Genomic DNA, 26,140 nt, shown 5'->3' on the forward strand with positions numbered 1-26,140 from the left:
ATTCAGACAGATATCATATGAATATAATTTGTTATGGAGGGTAAAACAGCCAATTATTTATCAGTGCCTCTAGATAATTTTACATCTGCTCCGTAAAGTATTCCTTGGGTTGATAAGTCAATGTGCTTTTGAAAAGGAATAGCCTCTATTACAGCCTTTCATCATGGCCTGTGTTTTCTTTACCGATGTCCGATAACCTCAGGCAGAAATGAATGGGTCAGGATATTTCTGCTCTCACCCACATATGCAGAAGACACACAGCTCAGCATAAGGTGAGTTTTTTTCAAAATGTGATTTCATAGACTACCTGTCTACTGTACTGTATCTCATCTTACCCCTGAAATGCCAACAAAAATTCTCACAACAAATTTATTTTTAAAGTAGATAATTAAATGTTATATGTATTATCTTTGTATTGTTTTATTAGGTATCGATTAGGTATAGATTCTTGTATTCCTGAATTATATAATGGATGAGAGGTATTTTGTTGAATTCTAATGCTGAACATGAATGCTATATAGCCAAATCATGTCAAGTGTGGGTCAGATATGAACCATCCGAGTTAATCTCCTTTGGCTTTTGAGCACTGACCTACACTACATTTTCTTTCTTAAAAATTTGGTTCAGATTTCCCCAGTCTCCTGGTTTTTCTTAGCAGGAACAGAGAGAGAGAGACACCCCTGAATTGAATTGGTCAAGTTCTGTAAAGCATTATTTCCCCTCAGTAATTATTTATATTGTTATAATTATTTTATGGGTCAAAGAGCCCTGTGAAAATAAAGGAATATGGGTTTTGCTTAATTTAGGTGAGTTTTTTTAGTTGGGTTTTGCTTAACTTAATGTTAGATGATGCTCGCTCGCTCTCTCTCTCTCTGTCTCTCTCTCTCTTTCTCTCTCTCTCTCTCTCTCTCTCTCTCTCTCTCTCTCTCTCTCTCTCGTTTAGCATAAATCATAATTTTGGCAGTACACCAGGCCAGTACGACGTTAAAATAAGAAGGGAAAATAGTTCTTAATACTGTTGAGTATAAGGTTTTGGGCAAACATACATGTGCTATTTGTTACCATGTTATTCCATCTATAGCTACAGTACTCGCGCAAAAGCGTCTGTGCCTGTAAAGCGCAAGGGCGCAGCCGCAGTGACGGGGCTCAAGAGCTGACTGTAGAAGCCGTGCGAAAATGACTAAAGATAATTTTATATTTGCGCAGTGTATATTATATTTTTTGGCATTTATCTTTGGTTTTATTGCAGTAGTGCCTCTCTCAGAAAACACAGAAGATTTTCGAGGAAAATGTCTGCTTTTCACGCACGGTATGTGGCAGAACGAGAACATGACGGTATCCAAGCAGCGGTACCTTATAGAGGAATGGGGACCCCAGTCATCCTGCAGCTTCATCACTATTGTCGGAATAGCCTCCCTCATCTTGTCAGCAATTCAAGCTTGGAGGTTGCTGTTCTTTATTTGCAAAGGACATGACGAGTGAGTTAACGTTTTGTGCTTTTCTCCACTCACGTGCATGACTCCCGTGCAAAGATATGATGCGGTTCCTGTCATCATTGTAGAACAGGAATGGGATGGAGGCACGGTCGGTTATCTCGGTTCAGTAAAACGCTGAATGAAGGAACATGAAAATCTTTTAAATATAATTAAAAAAAAGCTTTCTAACATTACATGAACATGTAACATACTGAAAATACAGCGGAATGTGATTATGCTTGTGCAAATTAAGCATTCTAATGACCGTCTGTGGCCTGTTCAGTATGTGGATCTGATGTTTATTCTGTTAATTACAGATCTGATGGCAACCCTTTAGAAATACAGACTTGATAATAAAGACTGCAGCATCAGAATAACGCATGGGTCAAACAACAACAATTTTATTGGAAACATTATGTAAAATCTTTGAGGATTGGCGAACTGTGTGCTTTTATTGATAGAAATAGTAGAGTAGGCCTTAAAAGCAACCCCTGCATTGCTCTAAACAGCTCAGTGTAAGACCTAGAATACTTTGAATATGTAAACATGTACAAGTTTACCATTATGTAAGTTTTTCTACGTTCTTTTTTACTTAAGACAGAGGATTTTTTAAAAGTTAATTAGTCCTATATGTCAATCCTTTCTTTTCTACATGTCTGTCACCTCGGCTTGGAACTGTGATGCGGTTGTGAGCAGCTCTGTCTTCAACGCCTTCCTCAACCTGCTGCTCAGTTCACTCATGGTGTTTGCTGTCTTCCTGTCAAGCACCATTGTGAGTGTAGGCTTCAGCCTATGGTGTGACGCCATTACCGAGGGGGGCAACATGCCCAGCAGGTGAGTATGCTCCTGGCTTCTTTAAAGGGGGCTTTGGCTTTACTGAGGGGCTATATGGTACTTATATATGTTCATCAGGCAAACAAGCAAGCACACAAACACAAGATGTTGTTTATTTGTGGGTTCGAAAGGACACCACAGCATTAGTCACAAGCTATGTGGTATTATGTTCTACTAATAGTCTCCTCTGATGAGCTTGTTTGTTTCTGCAGGGGAGAATGCAGAATGCAGTTTGTTTCTGCAGAGGACTCACTGGTCCAGTTCAGTCAAATTACTTTATATAACACATTAAATGTCACTAAATATGAAGTGGTACTCTTATAAACATTTTAAAGACCTTTAAAATGAGACATAACTTGAAAATATATTCAGCTCATGGCTTGAATTATAGCTAGGCTATATGGAGGCATACTCTCAAATTCTCCTAATCTCATAAAGTTGATGATGATGATGATGATGATGATGATGATTAATTGTATTTCTATAGACCCAAGGTTGCTTTACAGGAGTAGCATAAAATAAAAGAAATAAAATGAAATAAATTGTATATATGAATATATACATGAACAGGCACATACTCATATTCTAACAACATACTTCCTCTATGAGCAGTATTAATTCATTTCTTTTTACTTTCAGCTGTGAGGATTTACAAGACACTGATCTGGAGCTAGGATTAGATAACTCTGCATTTTATGACCAGTTCGCCATTGCACAAGTAGGTTTACTGTAAACATGTTATATTTATCTCTAGTGCTGTTTGTTATTCATAATGCATTGAATATTTATTACCCAAATTCTATTGCTTGTTATATTCTCCCTCCTTTAGTTTGGGCTGTGGGCTGCTTGGTTAACCTGGTTGGGTATCACCATCATGGCCTTCCTTAAGGTCTACCACAACTATAGGCAGGAGGACCTATTGGACAGCTTGATCCATGAGAAGCAGCTCCTGCTGGGCAGCTCCTCACGCCGCTGCTCAGATGTGTTGGAGAGGAAAAGCGGTTTGATCTGATCTTCTCTGGAGATGCACTGCAGAGGTGCAGATGAGCCACAAATCAGTATGGGATGACTGAGACATGAAATGCATCCACATGCACTGAATGAAGTAGTAGTAAATTAGCATAAAACTCATAGAGATTATCATCGCTTTGCTTATTTTATAGTAGGCCAGTTAAAGAGTGAACTGCAATTTATGTTAAAGCTGCAATAGCAACATAGTGATAATAAATTATTGTGAACCCTGTTTAAGACACAATATCTATGCTGTTAATTTCAAACTATGTTATCAATAACTACAATAACCAGTGGTACTTTTACTCTAGATTGTATAAACCTGACCTCAGATATTAAAATGTAGGCTATAAGTCAGTAATCCTTAGCTGTAACACAACAAGTCTCTTATAATTGTGATAAGGAATCAGATATATTTATTGATGGCAGTATTTTAATTAGTGTTTTAAAAATATTTCAATATAGACTACAGCATTTATTCTGCTCTGGTTTACAGTAATAACCTCTTTGAGCTATTTATTTCGGTTCTGTTTTTGCCTCTCCACTATTATCTGTGTGAATGCAAATGTGATAAGTGTAATCAGTTATAACAGTCAAATATGCGATGGCACTAAGTTCTCTACAATTCGTATTATGATGTATCTCCTAAGGAATACATAAGCAGCTTGCATTTCCCTAATGACTATATTAGATTTAGAACAGGTGGACTTCTTAAACACTATTTTTTTTAAACAGATGGATTTCTTAAACACAATTTCTTTTCAGCTGAGATCCAGTATGGTGGGTATACTGGTTAACAGTGGAAATCTGGTATAGAGGCTACACTGGTGAACCCAGTATGCAGGGTATATTGCTGCACAGCTGAAACCCAGAATGGATTTTATACTGGTACCCTGCTGAAACCCAGTATGGGGGTATACTGGTGCACAGGTGAAACCAAGTATAGATTTTATACTGGTGTACAACTGAAACCCAGCATAGATTTTATACTCTTGCTGTGCCTAAACACAGTATGTAGGGTATACTAGTGCACAGCTGAAGCTCTGTATAGATTTTATGCTGATACAGAGCTGAAACCCAGTATAGGTTTTATACTGGTGCAGAACCGAAACTCAGTATGGAGTGCATACTGGCACAGTGCCTCTTGTTTCTGTGCTTTCTCTCTCTGACAGTGGTTGCCACCTCAGTATTTACTGCATGCTGCAATAAATGTGTTTTGTGGATTCTTTATTAACAGGTTAAAATCGCCAAATATCAATTTTGCAACTCTATTGGAATGTTTTTTTTTTTGTTTTTTTTTTCATGTGTTTATTCATTTAGTAAATGCATGTATAATGATTTGAGTGTATATTTGCAACATAACCATATGAACATTTATCTATATCATGTATAAAACACAATCCATATGTTACACTGTGTCTCATTTTTCTCTTTATTTTTTATAGTTTGCAGTTTACTCAGTTTTCTAATCTTATCATGTAATTATTATGCAAGCTGTGCTAAATTTAAAGAGCAGAATCAGGCAGCAACTGAGGAAAACCGAAATTATGGCAAGAGAGTGCCATATCTGAACTTTAATGTATATTTCTCTTTTGGGCAACCATAATTAATAGTTTACTAACATTTTAAATTGAAATACAGTCTTAGGACACTGTAGGACACAAGTGTCAGCCCATATGGGTTCACCTATAAACACAGTGTGTTTCAACTGGCTAGTGCAGTGAAATTACAAGGCACAAAGCCATAGAAAGCAAAGGAGAGAAATGCATGGGTTATCTAGATATCCACAGCTTCATAAGAGAGAAATGAACAGATTATCTAGATAACCAAAGTATTTTATTAACGAATTGTGAATAATGAATTAATATTCTGAAATAAGATCTTGATATTCATATTTTTAAGTTATTTAATATGTTGAGTGACATTAATACTTGCTCATAAGTAAACTGTTGAAGGGTCACTTTCACAGGTTTTGTTTTCCATCAGGGTATATGCATATTATATTTTAAACCAATGAAACACGAAGGCAAAGAAAACTGCCAAAGTTCTTTGTCTCTTTGGTTTGTAATGACTTTTGATGATGACTTCAATGTAAAGAATAAAGAAAAAGAAAGAGAGAACCTTAAAAAGGCACTTCTAATGAACGTGTCCACATATAGTTTCTGTAATGACTGTTGAGTTAAAATAAACCAAAGTAAAACCAAGTAAAATCAAACTTAGAACATGTGCTCAGTCAAAATGAGTTTATGTATCCTTTTTGATGGTCCTTTACTGAGTTATAGGTTTGTAAGTTTAGATTTATTTAAGTTCACTAAGTTGAGAAGCCACCAGACTACCTACAATTAATTCATATGTTAAGCTTTACTTTATATTGCTTTGAAGATTCAAAATTTAAGTAAATTTTTTTTCTCATTTTCTTTTTCTCATAAGTTCATTATTAGTTTACACTGTACATTTCGCATTAAACTGTGCTATGCAATGGACAAGTGAGTTGTATATTGCTCAAAGTATACACATAATTACATCTATATACTTGATGCATTTTTTGTTATAAAGATAGCTTTATTGAGACATTTTATATGAGCTAAACAAACAATTATTTCACCCAAATGTGTCACAGTGTTTTGTTACATATTACAATATATAAATTTTGCGCCTTTTACATTATATCCTAAAGGGTTGTCAAGGTGGGGGGTGTGAAGCCCCAGAACTTTAACAAAATGTGCTTGCTATAAATAGCTGAATAAATAGTCCAACATTAATTTCTAGTGAAGTTACTTTAAAGGGAATTCGACCAGTTTTTCCAGTTTCCCTCAAAAGCTAATAATATGCTAATATTATGTTGCTATACCAACAGTTTTTGCTTAATTAGAGTGCAAGAGGATACTTTCAAAGACAGTTCATATAGCCAAACAGTATAACTGGATTGAAAATTAATAAAAAGGACCAGTCAACATGGTGAAACCAATACTCACTCATTAATCAATCTTAATTAGTTCAGGTGAAGTATTTATTTTACATGTAGTTGTTCTCTAGCTTGAAAAGGTCATGAAAATCAAATTGCTTCATGTAATATTCACAGAAAGGGTGTTTTTTCTTCTACTTTTTTTTCTGGCAGTAAATGTCATAAAATGGTATGTGAGTTTTATTTAACAAAGACAGCTCATATGGTTTGAAATTAAACCTATACCACTGGTAAAAATGTTAACACACGTTAAGGATAAGTGAAGGAAATGTTCTTGGCTTGAAATTTTGAGAAATGTTTGAAAAGCTAACACAAAACAAGGCTAAAAAGTACTATAATTAAAACCCCTCACCACTGGTAACTTAGATCAATAATTACACGTGGAACCAATTACATATTGAATACTAAATTTCAAAACTGTAAACAAACAAACAAACAAACAAACCCAAAGTATATTCATTGTAGAAAAAAAGGACAGGTAGAAAAAATATTATAAAAATAGTAAAATAAATAAATTGACCAAAGTTACACTAAAGCCAAGCTGTTACAGTTGGCTCTTGTAAAATGAACCCAACTGACAGGAATATTAAAATAATTCAAACCATTGTGTCATTTGGATTTTCATAGACTAAATATGGCTTTGCCATTTTTCCATATAGACAGAATCAGGCTTTGCACAAAATAAAATATGGCCATCTTCAGTATGAATCAGTCATGACTTTTGAGTAATTAAAGAAGATAGGTGCATTTGTGCTTAACTTTAATTTCATAGTGCTTCATTTGAAATAGTGTGTCGGTTTAGTTAATGTACCTTTTCATGTCACATTCATAATTACAAGTACATTCGGATACATATAATTTGCACATTAACATGGCTTACGTTGGTGACAGTTGTTAACGTTTTCATGTACGTGTACATGTGCATGTTTCATGTACAATATATTTCAAAGTATATTTTATTAAAAGTAAAATAAATAACTTGGATTCTATTTAAGCAACTAGAGATTGTATATTAAAATAAAAAACCACAGGTTATAAAATGACTGAGATATTTAGGAAGGTTAAGTGGGTCATACAATTAACATGATGTTTTGATTTCAACCTAAAGAACTTGTACATAATTGAAAAAATCTAATTGATACAATTTTCCACATACCCCAAATGTAGTCGATTTGTTTATTTTTACTGTTGCACAGGAATTACAAGGCTAACGAAGCTAACAAGTAAAAGAAGCACATCACCACCATTTAGTGTATTGCCTTGTCTTAGCTGACTGACTACATTTGGGCTAAAAAATTGTTCACATTTGATTTTTTACTGAACTATTCATTTAAATCACAGTTGAGATGACGCATGTTTCTGAGTACCTAGAGGGAATCAACAAATGTAGATGGAAAATGTGTTTTAGAACATGCTCACCCATTCACAATAACCTATTACCCTTTATGCATTCACTATTAAGCAACACTCATTGCCCATTATACTTTCATTAAAAGCACAGACAGTACCATTTTCTCCCATGTCCCTATGAATCTCAGGTCTTGAGTAACTTCTTCACCATCAGATGCCATCTCTTACATAGAGCACAGGTTGAGCAGGCTGAAGCCCCTAGTGGCCAGCCAAGGCTACTGCATGGTGAGCCAGATCCAGCAGCCCCAGAGGATTTGTTTGAGCTGGAGAAGGTAGACAGCCAGCGCAGCCTGCAGGTCCTCACAGGCACGGTGGGGCCGGCGGCGGTCGGTGCAGTACAAGGCCACACCCAGAGCAGACAGCAGAAGGAAGAGACAGGTAAGCACGGCCAGGTGAGGCCGGCTTTGGGACGAGTCGTACGCTGCAGACAACAAAAGGCACAAAGGGTAGGATTAAGTAGGGAAAATCCTAAGGAGGAGAACTGTTATGCTTCAAAGGTGCTGAGGTAACAAATGTTCTGATGAAAGGAAGGAGTACACAAAAAAAAAAATTGGAAAATCCATTAATGAATCGCATGAAATGTTTATTTATTTATTTATTTATTTTGGAGTGGTCTTTTATAGATGATTAATATAGATGATTAATCGACTCTCATTACAGTATCTGTATCATTGTCATGAATGAATCAGAGGAGAGAGAGTTTGCAGAGAATCACAGTCAAATGTCACGGTATGGCCGCTCCTCCCATACGTCTCCCCGTATGTGTTTGTGTGTGTGTGTGTTCATACGTGTGGCCACGACCTCCCTGTGTTCCACACCTGGTCCTCGTTGTGTCATTAGTATGCGTGTATAAAAGTCTATCATTTGTAACACAACGTGTGACGGCTGTCAGTGTTTAACCCTCATAGCCTGCGTGCTACGTTTCCATGTTATATGTGTTAATAAACATATGTCTTTGTTTTACACGACTCGTCCCCGCATTCTGCTCAGCCTCCTCATTACATCAAGTTTACTTAAAAGTAGTATATTTCAAGGGTCAGACACCAGCAATAAGATCTCACACCAACCCAACTAACCTTAACCTCAACCCAAAATCTAATCCTAACACTCACCCTAACCCTAACCCTTATCATAGTCCATTTAAAATCCACTTACAAAATGTTGTCAGCAGTTTGTCTATAATAGCTTGTTGATTATGCTAAGATGTATGTATTATACTATACTATGTATTATATGTTCAGTAATTTGGACACTCCAAATAAAGTGAAAAACATCTGAATTCATCAGATTATAAACAAATCATATTTACACAGTTAATTACAAGTCTTTTAATTAATCTAGTGAATGTATTCAGAGGCTTCACTACAGCTACATCATTGATGTTACAGAGAGTCTGTTGGGTGTTTATTTAATCTAAAAAGGGACATTCAGAAGTGTCACCTGTTTTTCTTCTTGTAAATTACTCTCCCAAAATGGAAGATGTTTTTTGGATTATTTTCAAGATGCTCTTGCTCTCACATCTTGACAAGTGAAAAAAAAAAAAAAAAAAGAATTCTAATTGGATGCTACATTGCTATATTATTTACCTGAGGCTTGTCTTAAGACAGCATTACTGAGATACTTTGACATACTCTTCTGGCTCAGAGAGTCCATGCAAGAGGATCACTCATACATACTACTACAATCAGACTACCTGCCAATCCAGTGTGCTCATTGACATTATTACACTGCCTGGCCAAAAAAAGGTCACATTTGACTAAACAAATAGGTAAGAACCTCCCATTGGATAATTACTGCATGGGTGATTATGTTTCAGCTGGCAACAAGTTATTTAACCCTAATTGATGCAGTGAGTAATTTCTCATTTGTTAAACAACCATGTCGAAAGACACATCCTGTGGTCATGGAAAAGATGTTAATCTGTTTCAGAAGGGTCAAATTATTGTCATGCATCAAGCGGAGAAAACATCTAAGGAGATTGCTGAAACTACTAAAATCGGGTTAAGAACTGTCCAATGCATTATTAAAAAGTGGGAGGACAGTGGGGAAACATCATCTTCGAGGAAGGAGTGTGGTCGGAAAACAAAACTTGAATGATATTGAATGGCGATCACTTAAACGTGTGGTGAAATCAAATCGTAGAAAAACAACAGTAGAAATCAGGGATATGTTTAATATTGAAAGTAAGAGCATTTCCACACGCACAATGCAAAGGGAACTCAAGGGATTGGGACTAAACAGCTGTGTAGCCTTAAGAAAGCCACTTGTCAGTGAGGCTAACCAGCAAAAACGGCTTCAATTTGCTAGGGAGCATAAAGATTGGACTCTGGAGCAATGGAAGAAGGTCATGTGGTCTGATGAGTCCAGATTTACCCTGTTCCAGAGTGATGGGTGCATCAGGGTAAGAAGAGAGGCGGCTGAAGTGATGCACCCATCATGCCTAGTGCCTACCGTACAAGCCTGTGGGGGAAGTGCTATGATCTGGGGTTGCTGCAGTTGGTCAGGTCTAGGTTCAGCAATGTTATGTGCCCAAAGAATGAGGTCAACTGATTACCTGAATATACTGAATGACCAGGTTATTCCATCTATGAATTTTTTTCTTCCCTGATGGCACAGGCGTATTCCAAGATGACAATACCAGGATTCATCGGGCTCAAATTGTGAAAGAGTGGTTCATGGAGCATGAGACATCATTTTCACACATGGATTGGCCACCACAGAGTCCAGACCTGAACCCCATTGAGAATCTTTGGGATGTGCTGGAGAAGACTTTGTGCTGTGGTCCAAATCTCCCATCATCAATACAAGATCTTGGGGAAAAATTTATGCAACTCTGGACAGAAATAAATGTTGTGACATTGCAGAAGCTTGTGGAAACGATGCCACAGCAAATGCATGCTGCAATCAAAGATAAAGGCAGTCCAACGAAATATTAGAGTGTGTGACCTTTTTATTGGCCAGGCAGTATACAATAATACCTCAATGTATTGTGATCCAGGATGCTTCTTGACATTGCTACAATAGCACGACTGTATATTCTGACCCAGTGTGCTTCTTGGTTGAAGCCTGTTTTTTCAGACACATCCTTATAAACATATATAACAACTCTTACATATGACTTAACAAACTTAGTTCTGGATGGAGTTCTGGTTTAGTTCTAGATTGAGGATTCCCAGCGACATTGAAATTTGGTTGAAAACCTATTTTTAACTGAATATTGAAAACTGCCTGTTAGTGTTCAAACTATTTCTCATGCACATTAGGGTCACATTGCAGATTCATGACACTGCAGAATTAGGTTTCAGTGATTCTACAATAAACCCACCTCCTAAACAGTCATAGTATGGAATGCATGTAAATCCAAAATGAGAGATCTTCATTTGTTAGGTTTGATTTTGAAACTTTGTAGGCTTATGCGACATGCCTACAGGGCAAGACAAGCAGCAGGTAGAAAAAACGATGAATCAGTCATGATTTAATCTTATTACCTTTTAGTTTGTGTGCCTTAGTAAAACAGAGAAGAAACTCCCCAAGAAGAAACAACTAGTTGATTACAAATGTGATGTAGACACTGTAAATACGTATTTGCTTTCTGTCAAAAACATAATAGTCTTGCTGGCACTGATTGCACAGTGCCTCATTTGCATGTGTAATTAATCATATATGTAAATCCTTTGGGCATGTTAGTGCACTGTAAAACCTGGGTGATTTATTAACTTTAGTGCCTGCAGGGAGGGCTCTGTTACAACCCTCTCTCATCTATAATTTACTTTACTCATTTGCTTCAAGTGCAAGCTCTTAATGATGCTGACTTCACTTTAGGGAACCGTGGAAAGACATGTGCAGGCCTGGGGGCATGGAGGAGGGAGGCCAGAGTCTCACTGCTTCTCGACATTAAACCTCTCACCGTGTACAACGATCTCCGGCTCTCTGAAACGAACGCGCCTCTCTGGTTTTCTCCGGTAGGTGGAGTCTGGCTCGGTGCCACCTACACTGGTTCTTTTCAGGATGGAGGTAGGGAATTTACTGTTGACCTAAGGGCAGGAATAATACAGTTAATTTCCCTTGGTTTTTACATATAGGCTGCTGGTAATGCAACCCTACTACATGTGTTAAAATAAGTGATATTGCACCTAAAATCTTACTGCCAGGAGTATCAGTACCTGTGGTTCTGGAGTGTCTGGTGGAGGGTGTGGGTCTTTTCTCAGCCAGACCTCAGTATGTCGGTCCTTGTGGTGGTGGGTGGAGCTGTTTAAAGTACTGCTGCATGACTCAGTGGCAGAGAATCTCTTTGACAGAGCTGACACACAGTGACCCAATGAGTCTGTGAAAGGAAATGATTCTGCACTATATCATCCAAATGACTAAATAAGCGACAATTTAGAAGCAAAAAAATCCTTGTGTCATAAAGTTAGTCATAAAGGCAACAATTTATTTCTATTTTACCAAAAATGCAACATGGTCAATGGCAGATTATTATCAAATATAACGCCACAGCTGAGCAAACACTGACAAGAAACTGACAAGAAAAGACCAAAAAGATGCAGTGTATTTGCAGTGGGAAATGTATATTATAAGAAAACATTTACTGTGGGTCAAATACTTTCATGCTTTCATCTAAATCCCAGGTTAATTCACCATGGAAAGCAACATTTTATGATTAGAACATGAGCTAACTGTACTGTAGCTCTTGTCGCGATAGCTCCATTTGTGACTATGTTACATTGGTAAGCAGTTTTGCCTGTGAAGGGGTGAAAAGCCTCATTTTTCATAGTGCTTATTCAACTAAGCCACACAGATGGAAGGTTGCAGTGAAATCAGTTTCTTCACACAGCTGAGTCAGTAGTTGCTGCATGTCTGGATTGCGTTTTTATCCAGGACATAAAACCTCCTGAAAGAGCATCTGGCACACTTCAGAGCATAACTGGTCTTAAAGAGCTAATGCGACTCTCCCCTGAGCCATGGGAAGGCGCTACTGCTACAGCGGAAGAAGCAGAAAGAGACAAGGATCTGGCCTCCATCTGTCACAATCAGAAAATGTTTTTTCTGTTTAACACTAAAATAAAAATGAACCTAGAGCCTAAGACAGATGACGCATGCTACCTGTTTTTACCGAGTGGGTATTTGATACAGGTAATTTATTATATGAGTGCACTGTACTTCGTAATGAGAGGCAGATTCAATGTTGTAAGGATGACTGATGACAGGTTTGTGCGGAAGAAGGCAGCTCGGTGCTTTGCTTATGCCTTTTCTCATAGATGTGTGGTGTACTGATGCTAGTAAACAAATACTATTGCATTACTTTATTACATTATTATGATATTATTTCTTGTTATACTACACATTATAAATAGTGGCATTGATCATCTAATTTCAATGGTACTGTAAGACATAAGCTCTGTGGAAACGTTCCCAGTGTCCTTACTAATCTTTATTTTTTTGGATATTAGGTGCAGCACATTACATCTAATATTTTATTTATTTATTATTGTGGAGACGGGGATGGATGGTTGCTGTACCTGAATATTCTGTTTTGCCTATCTCAGCATAGACCGTGGCCAGTAGCTCCAGACTCCTGGCTGTGATGGGGTGATCATTACCAAATGCACGCTGATGGATTTTAGTGGCCTGAGACAAGCAGAGAGAACATGTGTGAACTCCACTCCATCACAAAGGAATTACATTTTGAAACCCTTCATGCAGGTACAGTTTTAGAAGTGAGTAGTGCACACTGTAACATCACACACATACCTTACCACTGTACTCTAAAGCAAGATGCGGTCTGAAAAGATAAAAAAAAATATGAGAAAAAAAAATATAGACATTAATTAATTATATTAATATTAATTATAAATGATTAATTCTCCTGTTGTTTTGCAATTCTATGTATGTAAACACCTTCCACATTAATCAGGTGTTAGAGTGACAGGTTCGGGATTTGTATGCGAGAGACAGCCACAGAAATGTGTTGCTGGGTTTGCATGTTAATGACTGGAATATTAATTAGTTAATCTATGTGGAAATAAATAAATTAAGAAAATGGAAAGGTTATACTGGATGTTCCACATATGTGGCTTTAAGCAGTTTACATACAAAAACTGCAATAGCACCCTGCAGTGTGTATAATAAAAAAAAAAAAAAACTCCATTAACATGGAGTACTTATTTCATTGTCACAGTGTGGGTGGATGAGTGGTGTCAGTAACACTGCTGTCACTGGCCTTGGTGACCTTTCAAATCTCTTTAAACTTGAGAAATATCTGATAAGGTTCCACAAGTGCCTCATGTCACCTCATCCCTGTGAGGTCTTACCCTGTATGTAACCGCCAAACACTGTTGAGCCCTGTATAGAACAGTGAAGCATTGCTAAGCCCTGTATGTAACACCAAAGCACTGCTGAGCCCTGTATAGGACAGCGAAGCACTACTGAGCCTTGTATGTAACAGTGGAGCACTGCTGATCCCTGTGCATAACAGCAGGGAATGGCTGAGCTCTGTACGTAACAGCACAGTACTGCTGAGCTCTGTACATAACAGCACAGTACTGCTGAGCTCTGTACGTAACAGCACAGTAGTGTTGAGCTCTGTACATGACAGCACAGTACTGCTGAGTTCTGTACGTAACAGCCCAGTACTACTGAGCTCTGTACATAACAGCACAGTGCTGCTGAGCTCTGTACATAACAGCATAGTAGTGCTGAGCTCTGTACATAACAGCATAGTAGTGCTGAGCTCTGTACATAACAGCATAGTAGTGCTGAGCTCTGTACGTAACAGCACAGTACTGCTGAGCTCTGTACGTAACAGCACAGTACTGCTGAGCTCTGTACGTAACAGCCCAGTACTGCCGAGCTCTGTACGTAACAGCACAGTAGTGTTGAGCTCTGTATGTAACAGCACAGTACTGCTGAGCTCTGTACGTAACAGCACAGTAGTGTTGAGCTCTGTACGTAACAGCACAGTACTGCTGAGCTCTGTATGTAACAGCACAGTACTGCCGAGCTCTGTACGTAACAGCACAGTACTGCTGAGCTCTGTACATGACAGCACAGTACTGCTGAGCTCTGTACATGACAGCACAGTACTGCTGAGCTCTGTACATGACAGCACAGTACTGCTGAGCTCTGTACATAACAGCATAGTAGTGCTGAGCTCTGTACGTAACAGCCCAGGACTGCTGAGCTCTGAACATAACAGCATAGTAGTGCTGAGCTCTGTACATAACAGCATAGTAGTGCTGAGCTCTGTACATAACAGCATAGTAGTGCTGAGCTCTGTACGTAACAGCACAGTACTGCTGAGCTCTGTACGTAACAGCACAGTACTGCTGAGCTCTGTACGTAACAGCCCAGTACTGCCGAGCTCTGTACGTAACAGCACAGTAGTGTTGAGCTCTGTATGTAACAGCACAGTACTGCTGAGCTCTGTACGTAACAGCACAGTAGTGTTGAGCTCTGTACGTAACAGCACAGTACTGCTGAGCTCTGTATGTAACAGCACAGTACTGCCGAGCTCTGTACGTAACAGCACAGTACTGCTGAGCTCTGTACATGACAGCACAGTACTGCTGAGCTCTGTACATGACAGCACAGTACTGCTGAGCTCTGTACATGACAGCACAGTACTGCTGAGCTCTGTACATAACAGCATAGTAGTGCTGAGCTCTGTACGTAACAGCCCAGGACTGCTGAGCTCTGAACATAACAGCATAGTAGTGCTGAGCTCTGTACGTAACAGCACAGTAGTGTTGAGCTCTGTATGTAACAGCACAGTACTGCTGAGCTCTGTACATGACAGCACAGTACTGCTGAGCTCTGTACATAACAGCATAGTAGTGCTGAGCTCTGTACGTAACAGCCCAGTACTGCCGAGCTCTGTACGTAACAGCACAGTAGTGTTGAGCTCTGTATGTAACAGCACAGTACTGCTGAGCTCTGTACATAACAGCATAGTAGTGCTGAGCTCTGTACGTAACAGCACAGTACTGCTGAGCTCTGTACGTAACAGCCCAGTACTGCTGAGCTCTGTACGTAACAGCACAGTAGTGTTGAGCTCTGTACGTAACAGCACAGTACTGCTGAGCTCTGTACGTAACAGCACAGTACTGCCGAGCTCTGTACGTAACAGCACAGTACTGCTGAGCTCTGTACATGACAGCACAGTACTGCTGAGCTCTGTACGTAACAGCCCAGTACTACTGAGCTCTGTACATAACAGCACAGTGCTGCTGAGCTCTGTACATAACAGCATAGTAGTGCTGAGCTCTGTACATAACAGCATAGTAGTGCTGAGCTCTGTACATAACAGCATAGTAGTGCTGAGCTCTGTACGTAACAGCACAGTACTGCTGAGCTCTGTACGTAACAGCACAGTACTGCCGAGCTCTGTACGTAACAGCCCAGTACTGCCGAGCTCTGTACGTAACAGCACAGTAGTGTTGAGCTCTGTATGTAACAGCACAGTACTGCTGAGCTCTGTACATAACAGCATAGTAGTGCTGAGCTCTGTACGTAACAGCACAGTAGTGTTGAGCTCTGTACGTAACAGCACAGTACTGCTGAGCTCTGTACATGACAGCACAGTACTGCTGAGCTCTGTACATGACAGCACAGTACTGCTGAGCTCTGTACATGACAGCACAGTACTGTTCTTGCACCATATATTTACAGTCATTAACAAATAAAAGAAAGCTATAGTACATGACGGACATAACACACCAAAAACTGCTGAAACTATGACAGTGCAGGAATTGATTCTGTTGCAAATACTGAAAATGTATGTATAATGTATCATATTATATCAGATTTACACATGTACACCTATCAAAAACATCTGGTTTTCGTACTTATTCACTGTTGAACAGCTGTAAGATCTTGGTGCAAGATCTGACTCCTTTGCACCAAAATACCTTATGCTGAACTGGGACAAGCACAGCAGATCCCACTCAGTCTCAGCGAGGCATACCCCATGGTCAGCTAGGTGGGCCCACCTGCCCGCACCCTCACCCTGGTTCCAGCAGAAGGCTTTCACAGAGGCAATGGAAACATGTGACCTGTGCCAGCAAATATGAACCTATACATAATTATGTGTCAGTGGGTCTGACCCAGTGCAGAGCATTGCCCTAGTGTTTGCCATTCTACCTTCACATTCACCCCAGGCTTAGTTTCCATAATGGCTCAGTGTGTCCCAGAGTGCAAGGATTAGCACCTAGAAAGTCATCGTACATAGTTCCTGGTACAGTTAAACCAACCCCTTTCATCACATGATCATGGTATGAGCAGAGGCTTGCAGGCTGTTCCTGCTAGCCCAGGCAATACTTCATATCCTACGTTTACATTCAGGTTTAAAGCCCATTTCTAGTGACTGCAGTATGTGATTAGTTCAGTGGGTAAAGTACTTCACTATTAGTCAGAAGATTGTTGGTTCAAACTCCACCATTGCCCTGTTTCCACTGTTGGGCCCCTGAGCAAGGCCCTTAACTCTCAATTGCTCAAGTTGTGTGCAGTCATAATTGTAAGTCCCTTTGGTTAAAAGTGTCAGCTAAATGCTGTAAATTAGGAATGTAGGGATTCTTTCTGAATAAATGTTCATGCAATTGTCCAAATTGCAGTCCTGTTTTAATTAGTAAGGACTGGGTATTTGGTTTGCTCTGTTCTGGGCTGTCTGTGAAGGACATGTGATCAGCAGGTAGATAAGCAGCTAGGCTCTCAGCAAAAGGAGCACTACTGATTGAAAGATTAAAGACACCAAACCATTTCCTGTTCACTCTGTAGGTAATGAGCTATTATATGTGTGTCTATACTTATATGTGTTTGTATGTTTGGTTGTGTGTGAGATTATGGTTTAGAAAACCTGCAGCTGTTCCTAAAATTAAGCTGCATCTGAGTGCTGTCAGTCAGCCCTTATCTATTTTTAGCTATTTCACATCCTAAACTGGCACTACATTAATCACATGTCCACGTATATGGAAGTATTACTCAGGTGCAGAATGGACAATCACCTTAATTCAGCCAAAACAACTTTATGGTGGAGTCTGGAATTAATGTTTACAATTGCAGCACTTGGAAAAAAATGGGGAAAAAATCCTGATTGCCTGCATTTTATGTAGCATGAAAACATGCTACAGATGTTTTTTCTGAAGACTTTCAATATTTCATGTGACCACTCTTTCAGTGGGCACACCTAGTGGGCACACATCAAATCCATGCCCTTTCCTGTGTTACTGGAGCCACTATACAAAGGTTTTAATAAAAAGATTACAATGCCAATTTCACTATCTATCCCTGTCACTGGAAAAGCAATCTTATGAGAGCAACAATAAAACTGGCTCAATTTCATTCAGATGTAATGCCAGTCAGTTTTGTGCGGCATTCATAGGACAATAAGGAAAGCACTGCCAACAGAGATGGACATAATCATAGGTCTCTGTCCTCATGTGCAGAGCATGTGGTAGCCTTACAAATGACTCTGTGGACATGGTAAGAGCAATGAGGTAATGGAACACCCATGTCAGGGTGCTCCAGTAACACCTGACACCTGCTGATTCATGTAACCCTACACACCTTTCTCCCTTTCTACCTGTGTGCGTACGTGGGATTCAGTGTAATACAGGTTGCCTGTGCAAACTCCGAGCCTCAGTGAACCATTTCTCAAAAACACAGTTCCAAAAATGTATACTATAAGAATATATAGGAATACAAATACAAATATAAAGAAATATCTATTTTTAAATATGTTAAATTATTCACTGAATCCATCTATTTTGAACCGCAAACTTTAGTGTTGCTAATGAGCAAGCCATGACCCTAGAGTGAAGGCCTTGCTGCAGGAGAACAAGCCAGCTACATTTAGGAGTAGTGGGTCAGTCCACAAAGGACTGAAAACCAGACTGTAACATCTCCTCCCTCAAACAAATGTGCTCATATCCTCCAGAGTTCGGTTCCAGCAAAGCCTTAGTGCCAGCAAAGCACTCTATCCATACACAAACACTTTATCTTCATGTGGAGGCTCTAAAAATAGTGTTTTCTGATTTCAGCCAGAAAACCTAAAAGTCCTAATATTTAGTTTTAGTCAGTGCTTCAGCCATTGCTAATATCAACAGACACATGTAGACAATTTAATCAATATAACATAGCATAATTAGAGGACCCCCTCTGTAAGACAGAGAACATGAATTTCTTAGCAAAAACATGCCACCCAGCCTTATATGTCATGGAGGAAAATGTTTACAGCTTGGCAGTTCTATCCACGCCACACTATCCAGGCAATCTCATACCTTTTTCTCATGATGCAAAGCTGGGCCAGTTTCTCAAGATCCTGGGCTTGTGAGGCCTGCTTTGATAAGTCCTCCTGAGAGAGCCATCCTGGAGAACTGAGTGAGCAGTCCTCCTCAGAGCTCACTACAAACACACACACACACACACACACACACACACACACACACACACACACACACACACACACACACACACACAGAGAGAGAGAGAGAAACGACAATGCTATATATTACAAGTGTAATATACACAGAACTGTACAGACACATGTACAGCAGTGAGATGTAGAGGGAAAGGGGAGGAGAGGGAGAAAGAGAGAGAAAGAGAGGGAGAGAGAGGAAGAGAGAGAGGAAGTGAGAGAGGAAATGAGGGAAAGGTGAGAGTGAGAGATAAGAGGAAGGCTAACTGCTTTTGCCACACACATATTTATATCCTTGTTAAAGGATATCCATAAGCAGACACAATCAGTAACACCACAGTAACACTATTACAAACCACACAAAACAAATACTTGAATAAACATATAAGAGAAAAGGGGTGCTTGTGAAATACAAATATACAGCTACAGATATAAAGTTCAATGGAATAAAGTGTCAGTTCATATAAAGTTTCTTGTATATACAATAAAATCTGTATAATTTGTTCTATCACACTACCCAGGTACAATTCACCAAATATAGTAATGTTTCCTGTAGTAATTAAAAGGTAGGGAGAATTAGCAGTGTATGGATTAATATTAAGAAACTGTGCATAACAAACAAACTGTAGTAGTAACTGAGTTAACCAAAAGAAAGTAATATACCTTCACAATGTAACCAGAGTGAGACACATATGAAAGTAAAAAGCTGATGACAACACACATACAGATAGAAGCACTTGGAGATGCAGTGTGAGTGAGTGAATGAGTAAGTGAGGTATCAGCCCTGAGTGAAAGAGTGAGTGAGTGGGTGAGGTATCAGCCCTAAGAGAATGAGTAAGTCCGGTGTCAGCTCTGTGAGGTGGGTGAATGAATGACTGAATGAATGATTGAATGAATGAACAAGTGAGTGAGCGAATTAATTAATTAATTGATTGATTAATTAATTAATTAATGAGTGAAAGAGCAAATTAGTAAGTGAGTGTCATGGTAATGCAGCTCCTAAGAGCTGAATCCGGTTCCCATGTTTCCATGGAGCACAGCAGCTCCTTAATAAGCTATTTGTGATATTCATTAGTCTGTGTGGACTGCTGCCCTTCCAGACTGAACCCCCCGCATCAGTGTGCTGCATCAGCAGTGCCACAGATCCCATGCTGGATCATATGCACATGGCAGCAGAGACAGAGGATCGATTGCGCTTCTCCCCTGTGAATGATGGCGTGTCCTGCAGTAAAGGAGGAGGACCATGGGTTATGCTGCTCTCTGCAGGGATCTTAGGCTAAGGTAGGGTCTGTAGGCAGTGTTTGGATCTGTTCAGCCTCCCAGACAGTGGTTTTTCATCCCCAAAAAAACAGGATCGTAGGCCTAAAAGAGCCTGCCTTGTACCAGTGACTCTACACACCTCTTAATTCTTTCTTTGATAATATGTAACAAAGATACAAATAAAATACACAAATCAATATTCAAATCAGACATGCTGTGTTGTCATATGAGTCTGAGTACAAGGTAGTAAAGCAGGAGGAAAAAGCAGAGAAAGCTGACTAGCCTGTGGCACCCTGCAGGGCATTGAGCTCGATCAACGCCACTTCATAGAACAGCTTCTCGGCCTGAATGAACTGCAGTGCCTTCTCATCTGTTTTAGACAAGTGAAGGAGAGTTGGTATAATGATGCAGGCACACACACACACACACACACACACACACACACACACACACATATATTCAGCATCACTTTGGGGGACAAAAGGACTATAGGCAGATTTTAATAAACTTTTCTTGGGTTGCTTTAGTGTCTTTTCAAAACCAAATAACTGATCTTTATTGAACCCTTAAAGTATTTAATTACTTCCTGTAAGTTATACTTTGTTAACAGTTTTGATTGGTGTTAACAATGTGTCTGTTCCACCCTCTCGCCATAGAAAGACACAAAACATGTACTTGAGCTATTGATAGATAAATATTTGTTTATTTACATAGCCAAAAGCATCAGTGATAAAGCACACCTCTGTGTAAGACAAAAGCGCTTATGGTTGACAAATGCCAACAAAGTAATTTTTCTTAGAAAGGAAAATATTCGGAAAATAAACCTGAGTGGAAAAACATTTTATAGAAGGACAAAATAGGTTCAGTTAGAGTGTATTACATGTTTCTATTTTGGTATTAGAAAGTCACTACAAAGTTTTGAAAAAGCTCACTAAAAACATACAATTTAATGACTAATCTGTATTAACTGAACCTGAGCAAAACCCTGAAAGTGTTATTATTTATTCAGTCAAAACCAATAAAAAACATATTTCTATGGACAACTAAGGATGTCTGGTTTTGCGCATTGGTACTTTGAGCACTAGAGTAAGGCAGCATTCCTAAGGGAGCATTGTCAGCAGACAGGCTAGGCAGGCTCACTCTATAACTCCCCCCACCAAAAGCCACTAGTGCATAATTCTGGTGTGCAACTTCAAGCCTGGGGTTTGAACTGCAACTTGACATGCAGTAATGCTAACACCAACACCAGTTAAAAACAAACAGGTACAGGGACAAACAAAAAGGTTCTAGTTTAGTCAGCAGGGCCCAGCAGGGTGCTTAACATAATGTTGACTATTTCAGGTGCCAGGCAAACACCACTACACAAGTTAGCAAGAAGCCAATGTGCCATAATTAGGAAGTTTGTTCCCAGAATTTATTTCCGAGTGTGAATCATCATTAGCCAACATGTGATGTTCTTCCTAAAGCTACTAATGCAAAATCTTTTTCCAGGATGAGACACATATTCCCAGGAGTTCCTGAAATATTTTTAGAGCACAGATGGGTGGGGCAGATCTGGTATGGGAGTACTTTAGATAATGCGAACAATTTCAGTTTGTAATCTTAAATGAACTATTATGATGAGACCAGGAACAAATGGAAATTATATGTAATGATCAGATGAAGCTCATACTGATTTAAAGCAGAAACAATCACAGTTCATTCAGTGGAGCCTTCCACATACTGTGAATAATTGGCTGTACATGGAGTTCTTTAAGTGTGCTATTCTGGATCAAAACACTTGGACTAAAGCTGAGATGGTAAACAATTTTCGTAATATAATAAATGTGTAAAAGATTACTACAGTTTCTGAAACATCATGGCATTAACTTATATTAAATAGCTCAATAAAAGATAAACGCCAGCAAACTTGTATTACTGAATTCATCCTTATACTGAGATCACAAATATACACAGAAAATTCAAACAGATTATACTTTAATCTTTATGTATATAATAGTTCAAATATTTATTAGGAATATCTTGTAGGTTATGGAACATGATACATTGCCTATTTATATGCAAATACATCTTAATGGTTTTTATATATTATACAAATGTACCATATCATTATAATGGCATATTATCCCAGTCCTGCAGTCTTGCAGTCCTTTGGATACTTGATTAGGTCATCTTAGACTAAGAATACCACTAAGATATCTCCAAATCTGATATATTAATTATGCTACTGGAAAAGCCTAACTGAACTGTTGTGGCAAAAGACATATGATGTTAAGATGTGTGTGTGCACCCAACTTAAGGGGAGACATTCTAGTGCCATGATAAAGCAATAGTGGTAGTGATTAGTTAATCAGACCGTTTAGAACCATTTAGAACTGTACTTTTATGTACTTCTTGGCACCCTACAGAACACCAATCATGATTTAATTAATACAACTTTCAACCTTATTCAGTGAGATTACTGAATTATTGTAAGGGAATTAAGCATATATAATGAAATGATATAAGATGCCCTGGACACACAGAAATGACCCATGGAATGAGTGAGAATAAAGGCTATAGTCTATCCTGCGTGTTGTCTTGAGAAGAGAATAGACTGTAAGAGAGGAGAGAGGTTGGCACTCTACAAGTTAATAAGCTCTGGTATACTCTGAACAGGCAAACAGAAAATTCATGACTGTTATAGGCATAAACCTATGCGGTGTTCCTGAAACCTGAATATCCGCTAAGTATCCTTTGTACTAGTGCAGTACGTGTGTATATTTGGAGACATTCTGGTGGACAGAGACCACAGAGGAGGCTTTAATGCTCAGGAACTTTGTGTTAGTATACTGAATGAGAAAGAAGGCTTCAGGTTAGTGTATTGGATAAGAATAAGGGCTTGGTGCTAGTGTACTCTGTGAGAATACAGTCTTCATGACAGTGTATTGCATGATAATGAGGGTTTTATGTTAATGTTTGTGTGAAAATAAGGACTTTATGTTAGTATACTAGATAAGAATAAGGACTTAATGTTAGCATGCTGCATGAGAACACACCCAGCAATGTACTACATGTGCACCATTTCTTGACCATTGTGGAAAAGGATACAGTTCTTCTCATCAATGAAGAGTTCGGCAATCTATCAGAAAAAAAAAAAAAAAAAAAAAAAAAAGTATTATCCAACAACAGAAAAAAATACTAATCATAACATCTTATGTCAAACCAACTCAGAATTGCTCAGAATAACCCAAAATAACTTTAAATGATCCAAACCTTGTATGCTACACTTATGTCACATTTATGTAAACATGGTATAGTGATAGAACTATAGAACTATAAAAAACTGCTGCATGCTGGATGCATTGCTCTCTTGGCCAGACTCTGGCCCATGTCATACCACACATTCCTTTCCACTTGTATAAGACCTACTGTTTATACACAAGTTACTTCCTGTGACACTTTGGACAAGACTGACTAACTAGACTCACTAGGAGCCCTATGAGACTAACACCAAGTTATCAAGATGCATAGCTGTTAGGTAACTCACTGTCATCAAACATGTTTGAGTCCATATCAGAGAAGGAGAAGTTTAGGAGAGATGTGTCATGATCTTAACAACTAAATGTTTTTTAAACCTTGTTTTTTTAATACTAAAAGGAAAGCTACCAGGTGCTACTCCACTTGATCACATCCAGCAGGAGGACAGATGTGATCTCAAAGTCTAAATCCTATTTCTTACCATGCACTGACAGACAAATGAACTAATTGTGCATTAAACTGCTATTATAATAATAACTGGGATTGCAATTGTCTCTGAAAAATATGCAGGGGCAGGCTAGTGTGTTGAAATAATTTCACAAAACCCAGCTGATTTTGGTTAGTGTCCCATTATATCAACCACAGATTCTACATGTAGTGGAGTTAACACATATACACCTCTGTACACTAAACATTTGTATTTGCAGTGTACATTTACACATGTCCCTGTGCATGCACACAAAATATTCGTGCCACACATGCACATGCAGAGACAGTTTATGGTCAAATATGATACTTCAGTTGTGTGCACAAATGTAAAGTACCTATTAAGACCAACCCCAAGTGGTTAATGTGCCACTGTGAGTGTGCCTGCTGGTGTAGTGTGAGTGAGGGGTGCAGTCCATCAGTTCTGGTTTGGAAATGCGGTTCTCCATGCTACAGGGTGATGCTCACCTGATGCAGACAGTTGGGCAGAGAATGGAAGCTCTGCACATGGGTGAGTCCCAGCAGGCAGCTGAGGAAGCAGTGCAGAGCAGCGCGGGAGTCGCCCTGCTGCTGGAGCCTCCTGCCCTGCTCGAACAGGCCCTCCCGGCTGCCGTTCAGCATACTGCCCCCAGGCAGACCTGCCACGCAGCTCCACCACCAGCACTCCCCCCTCCCATCTGAGCTGCAGCAGCGGCTGGCACAAACACCCCGTCCAGCCACGCGTGGAGATAAAGAACCAACAGGCGTGTGACGAGGATGGAGGGAGAGAGACTGGAAAATCGAGCTTCAGGGAAGGGTGCTGTTTCTGTAGTATAACAAAGAGGACAGGATTGCAGCTGCACTGTCTCGTACCACGGCTGATCTGTAGCGCTGAAGGGCAGGTGGTGTGGGAGGGAGAGAGGGAGGGAGGGACCCAGAGAGCGAGAGGAAGAGAAGGAGGGTGTGAAAACCTTAGAGTGAGAGAAGGGCTCTGTTCTCTCTCCACCCACACTTGCATCATTACACAGAGGAGCCTACTGCTGAGCTTTGCACAATGAATGACAGGCCTGAAAGCCAATCACAATGATTCTTGTGTATAGTTGCACAGCTTAGAACTGTAGCCCAATGAGGAGAGGAAATGGGATCTGCTGTCTCAGAGTTTACGCTCTGAGCTACAGGCAAAGCTCACTAAACCATTGTTTCCCAATTGTGCATTAAAGGTGAGACTGTTCGTTGTTGTATAAAGAGTTGTAATGACTGTTCACAGTCTGGTCAATACATTGTGTACAGAATGTGTGTGGACTATGATGTGCAGTACCAGTGTAACCTCCCCTACAGAGCAGCTTTGTTCACAGCATAACTCAGTACTAGATATGCATAATGCAGTTTATATTGTGAGCTGTATTTCGCTACAGAGTGCTAGAACTACAAGTTTGGAGTATACACATAATTCTGACACATGAAATCCAAATACTCCTGTGTTCCTGCTGAATCTAGGAGATATTTAAATAATTAATCCTTCAATGTGTTTATACTTTCCAACTGCTTGGACTAGTTCTAGTCTCAACAGAGAACATTTACTTTATAAATATTGCGTACAAGCCAACTGTATGCAACAAAATCCTGACTGGCGGTCCTCCAGTAACGGCTATTTTCTTTTAACGGCATATTTTCACAGGATGTTTTTACTGTGAGCCTCTTAGAATCCAAGAATAAAATTTCACCCAAAGAACATTGTTTAGATGTTGCTAATTTTGAATCCTTCTTCTTCTTCTCTTTATTATTATTATTATTATTATTATTATAACTATACAATATAAAGTGTTTTTAATACCATGGACTCTAAATGGACTTTTTGGACTTGCTTAATCAAAAATGCAGCAAATTACTTTTTAAAGTGATGTCATTACCAAAATACAGCACTGTAGAAAACAAGCAAATGAATAACTGGACAAAAAAGGAGCATCCTAGATATTAGTACCACTCCATAGTCAATAATGCTTATTGTTTTTCACTTTCATCTAGCTGATGCATTTCACAATGAGCTAGCTAGGTGTGCTTGCTTCTATA

At 39.2% G+C, this 26,140-nt stretch overlaps 2 protein-coding genes across 2 annotated transcripts; one reads left to right on the forward strand and one right to left on the reverse strand.

Moving 5' to 3' along the window:
- The first annotated feature begins 973 nt into the window (after positions 1 to 973).
- On the forward strand, positions 974 to 4,731 carry LOC113571380 (transmembrane protein 179). The gene is made up of 4 exons (XM_027000278.2): positions 974 to 1,478; positions 2,172 to 2,309; positions 2,949 to 3,027; positions 3,139 to 4,731. The coding sequence occupies exons 1-4, from the start codon at positions 1,177 to 1,179 to the stop codon at positions 3,319 to 3,321; spliced, it is 702 nt and encodes a 233-aa protein (XP_026856079.1). The 5' UTR covers positions 974 to 1,176; the 3' UTR covers positions 3,322 to 4,731.
- Positions 4,612 to 24,994, reverse strand: c13h14orf180 (chromosome 13 C14orf180 homolog). The gene is made up of 9 exons (XM_027000208.2): positions 24,560 to 24,994; positions 23,456 to 23,486; positions 20,649 to 20,735; positions 18,969 to 19,092; positions 13,447 to 13,477; positions 13,215 to 13,323; positions 11,859 to 12,019; positions 11,603 to 11,729; positions 4,612 to 8,116 (listed from the first exon to the last, which is right to left on the reverse strand). The coding sequence occupies exons 1-9, from the start codon at positions 24,710 to 24,712 to the stop codon at positions 7,911 to 7,913; spliced, it is 1,029 nt and encodes a 342-aa protein (XP_026856009.1). The 5' UTR covers positions 24,713 to 24,994; the 3' UTR covers positions 4,612 to 7,910.
- Positions 24,995 to 26,140: the final 1,146 nt, after the last annotated feature.

The sequence above is a fragment of the Electrophorus electricus genome, chromosome 13 (assembly GCF_013358815.1).
Source record: "Electrophorus electricus isolate fEleEle1 chromosome 13, fEleEle1.pri, whole genome shotgun sequence".
Classification (NCBI taxonomy): Eukaryota; Metazoa; Chordata; class Actinopteri; order Gymnotiformes; family Gymnotidae; genus Electrophorus; species Electrophorus electricus.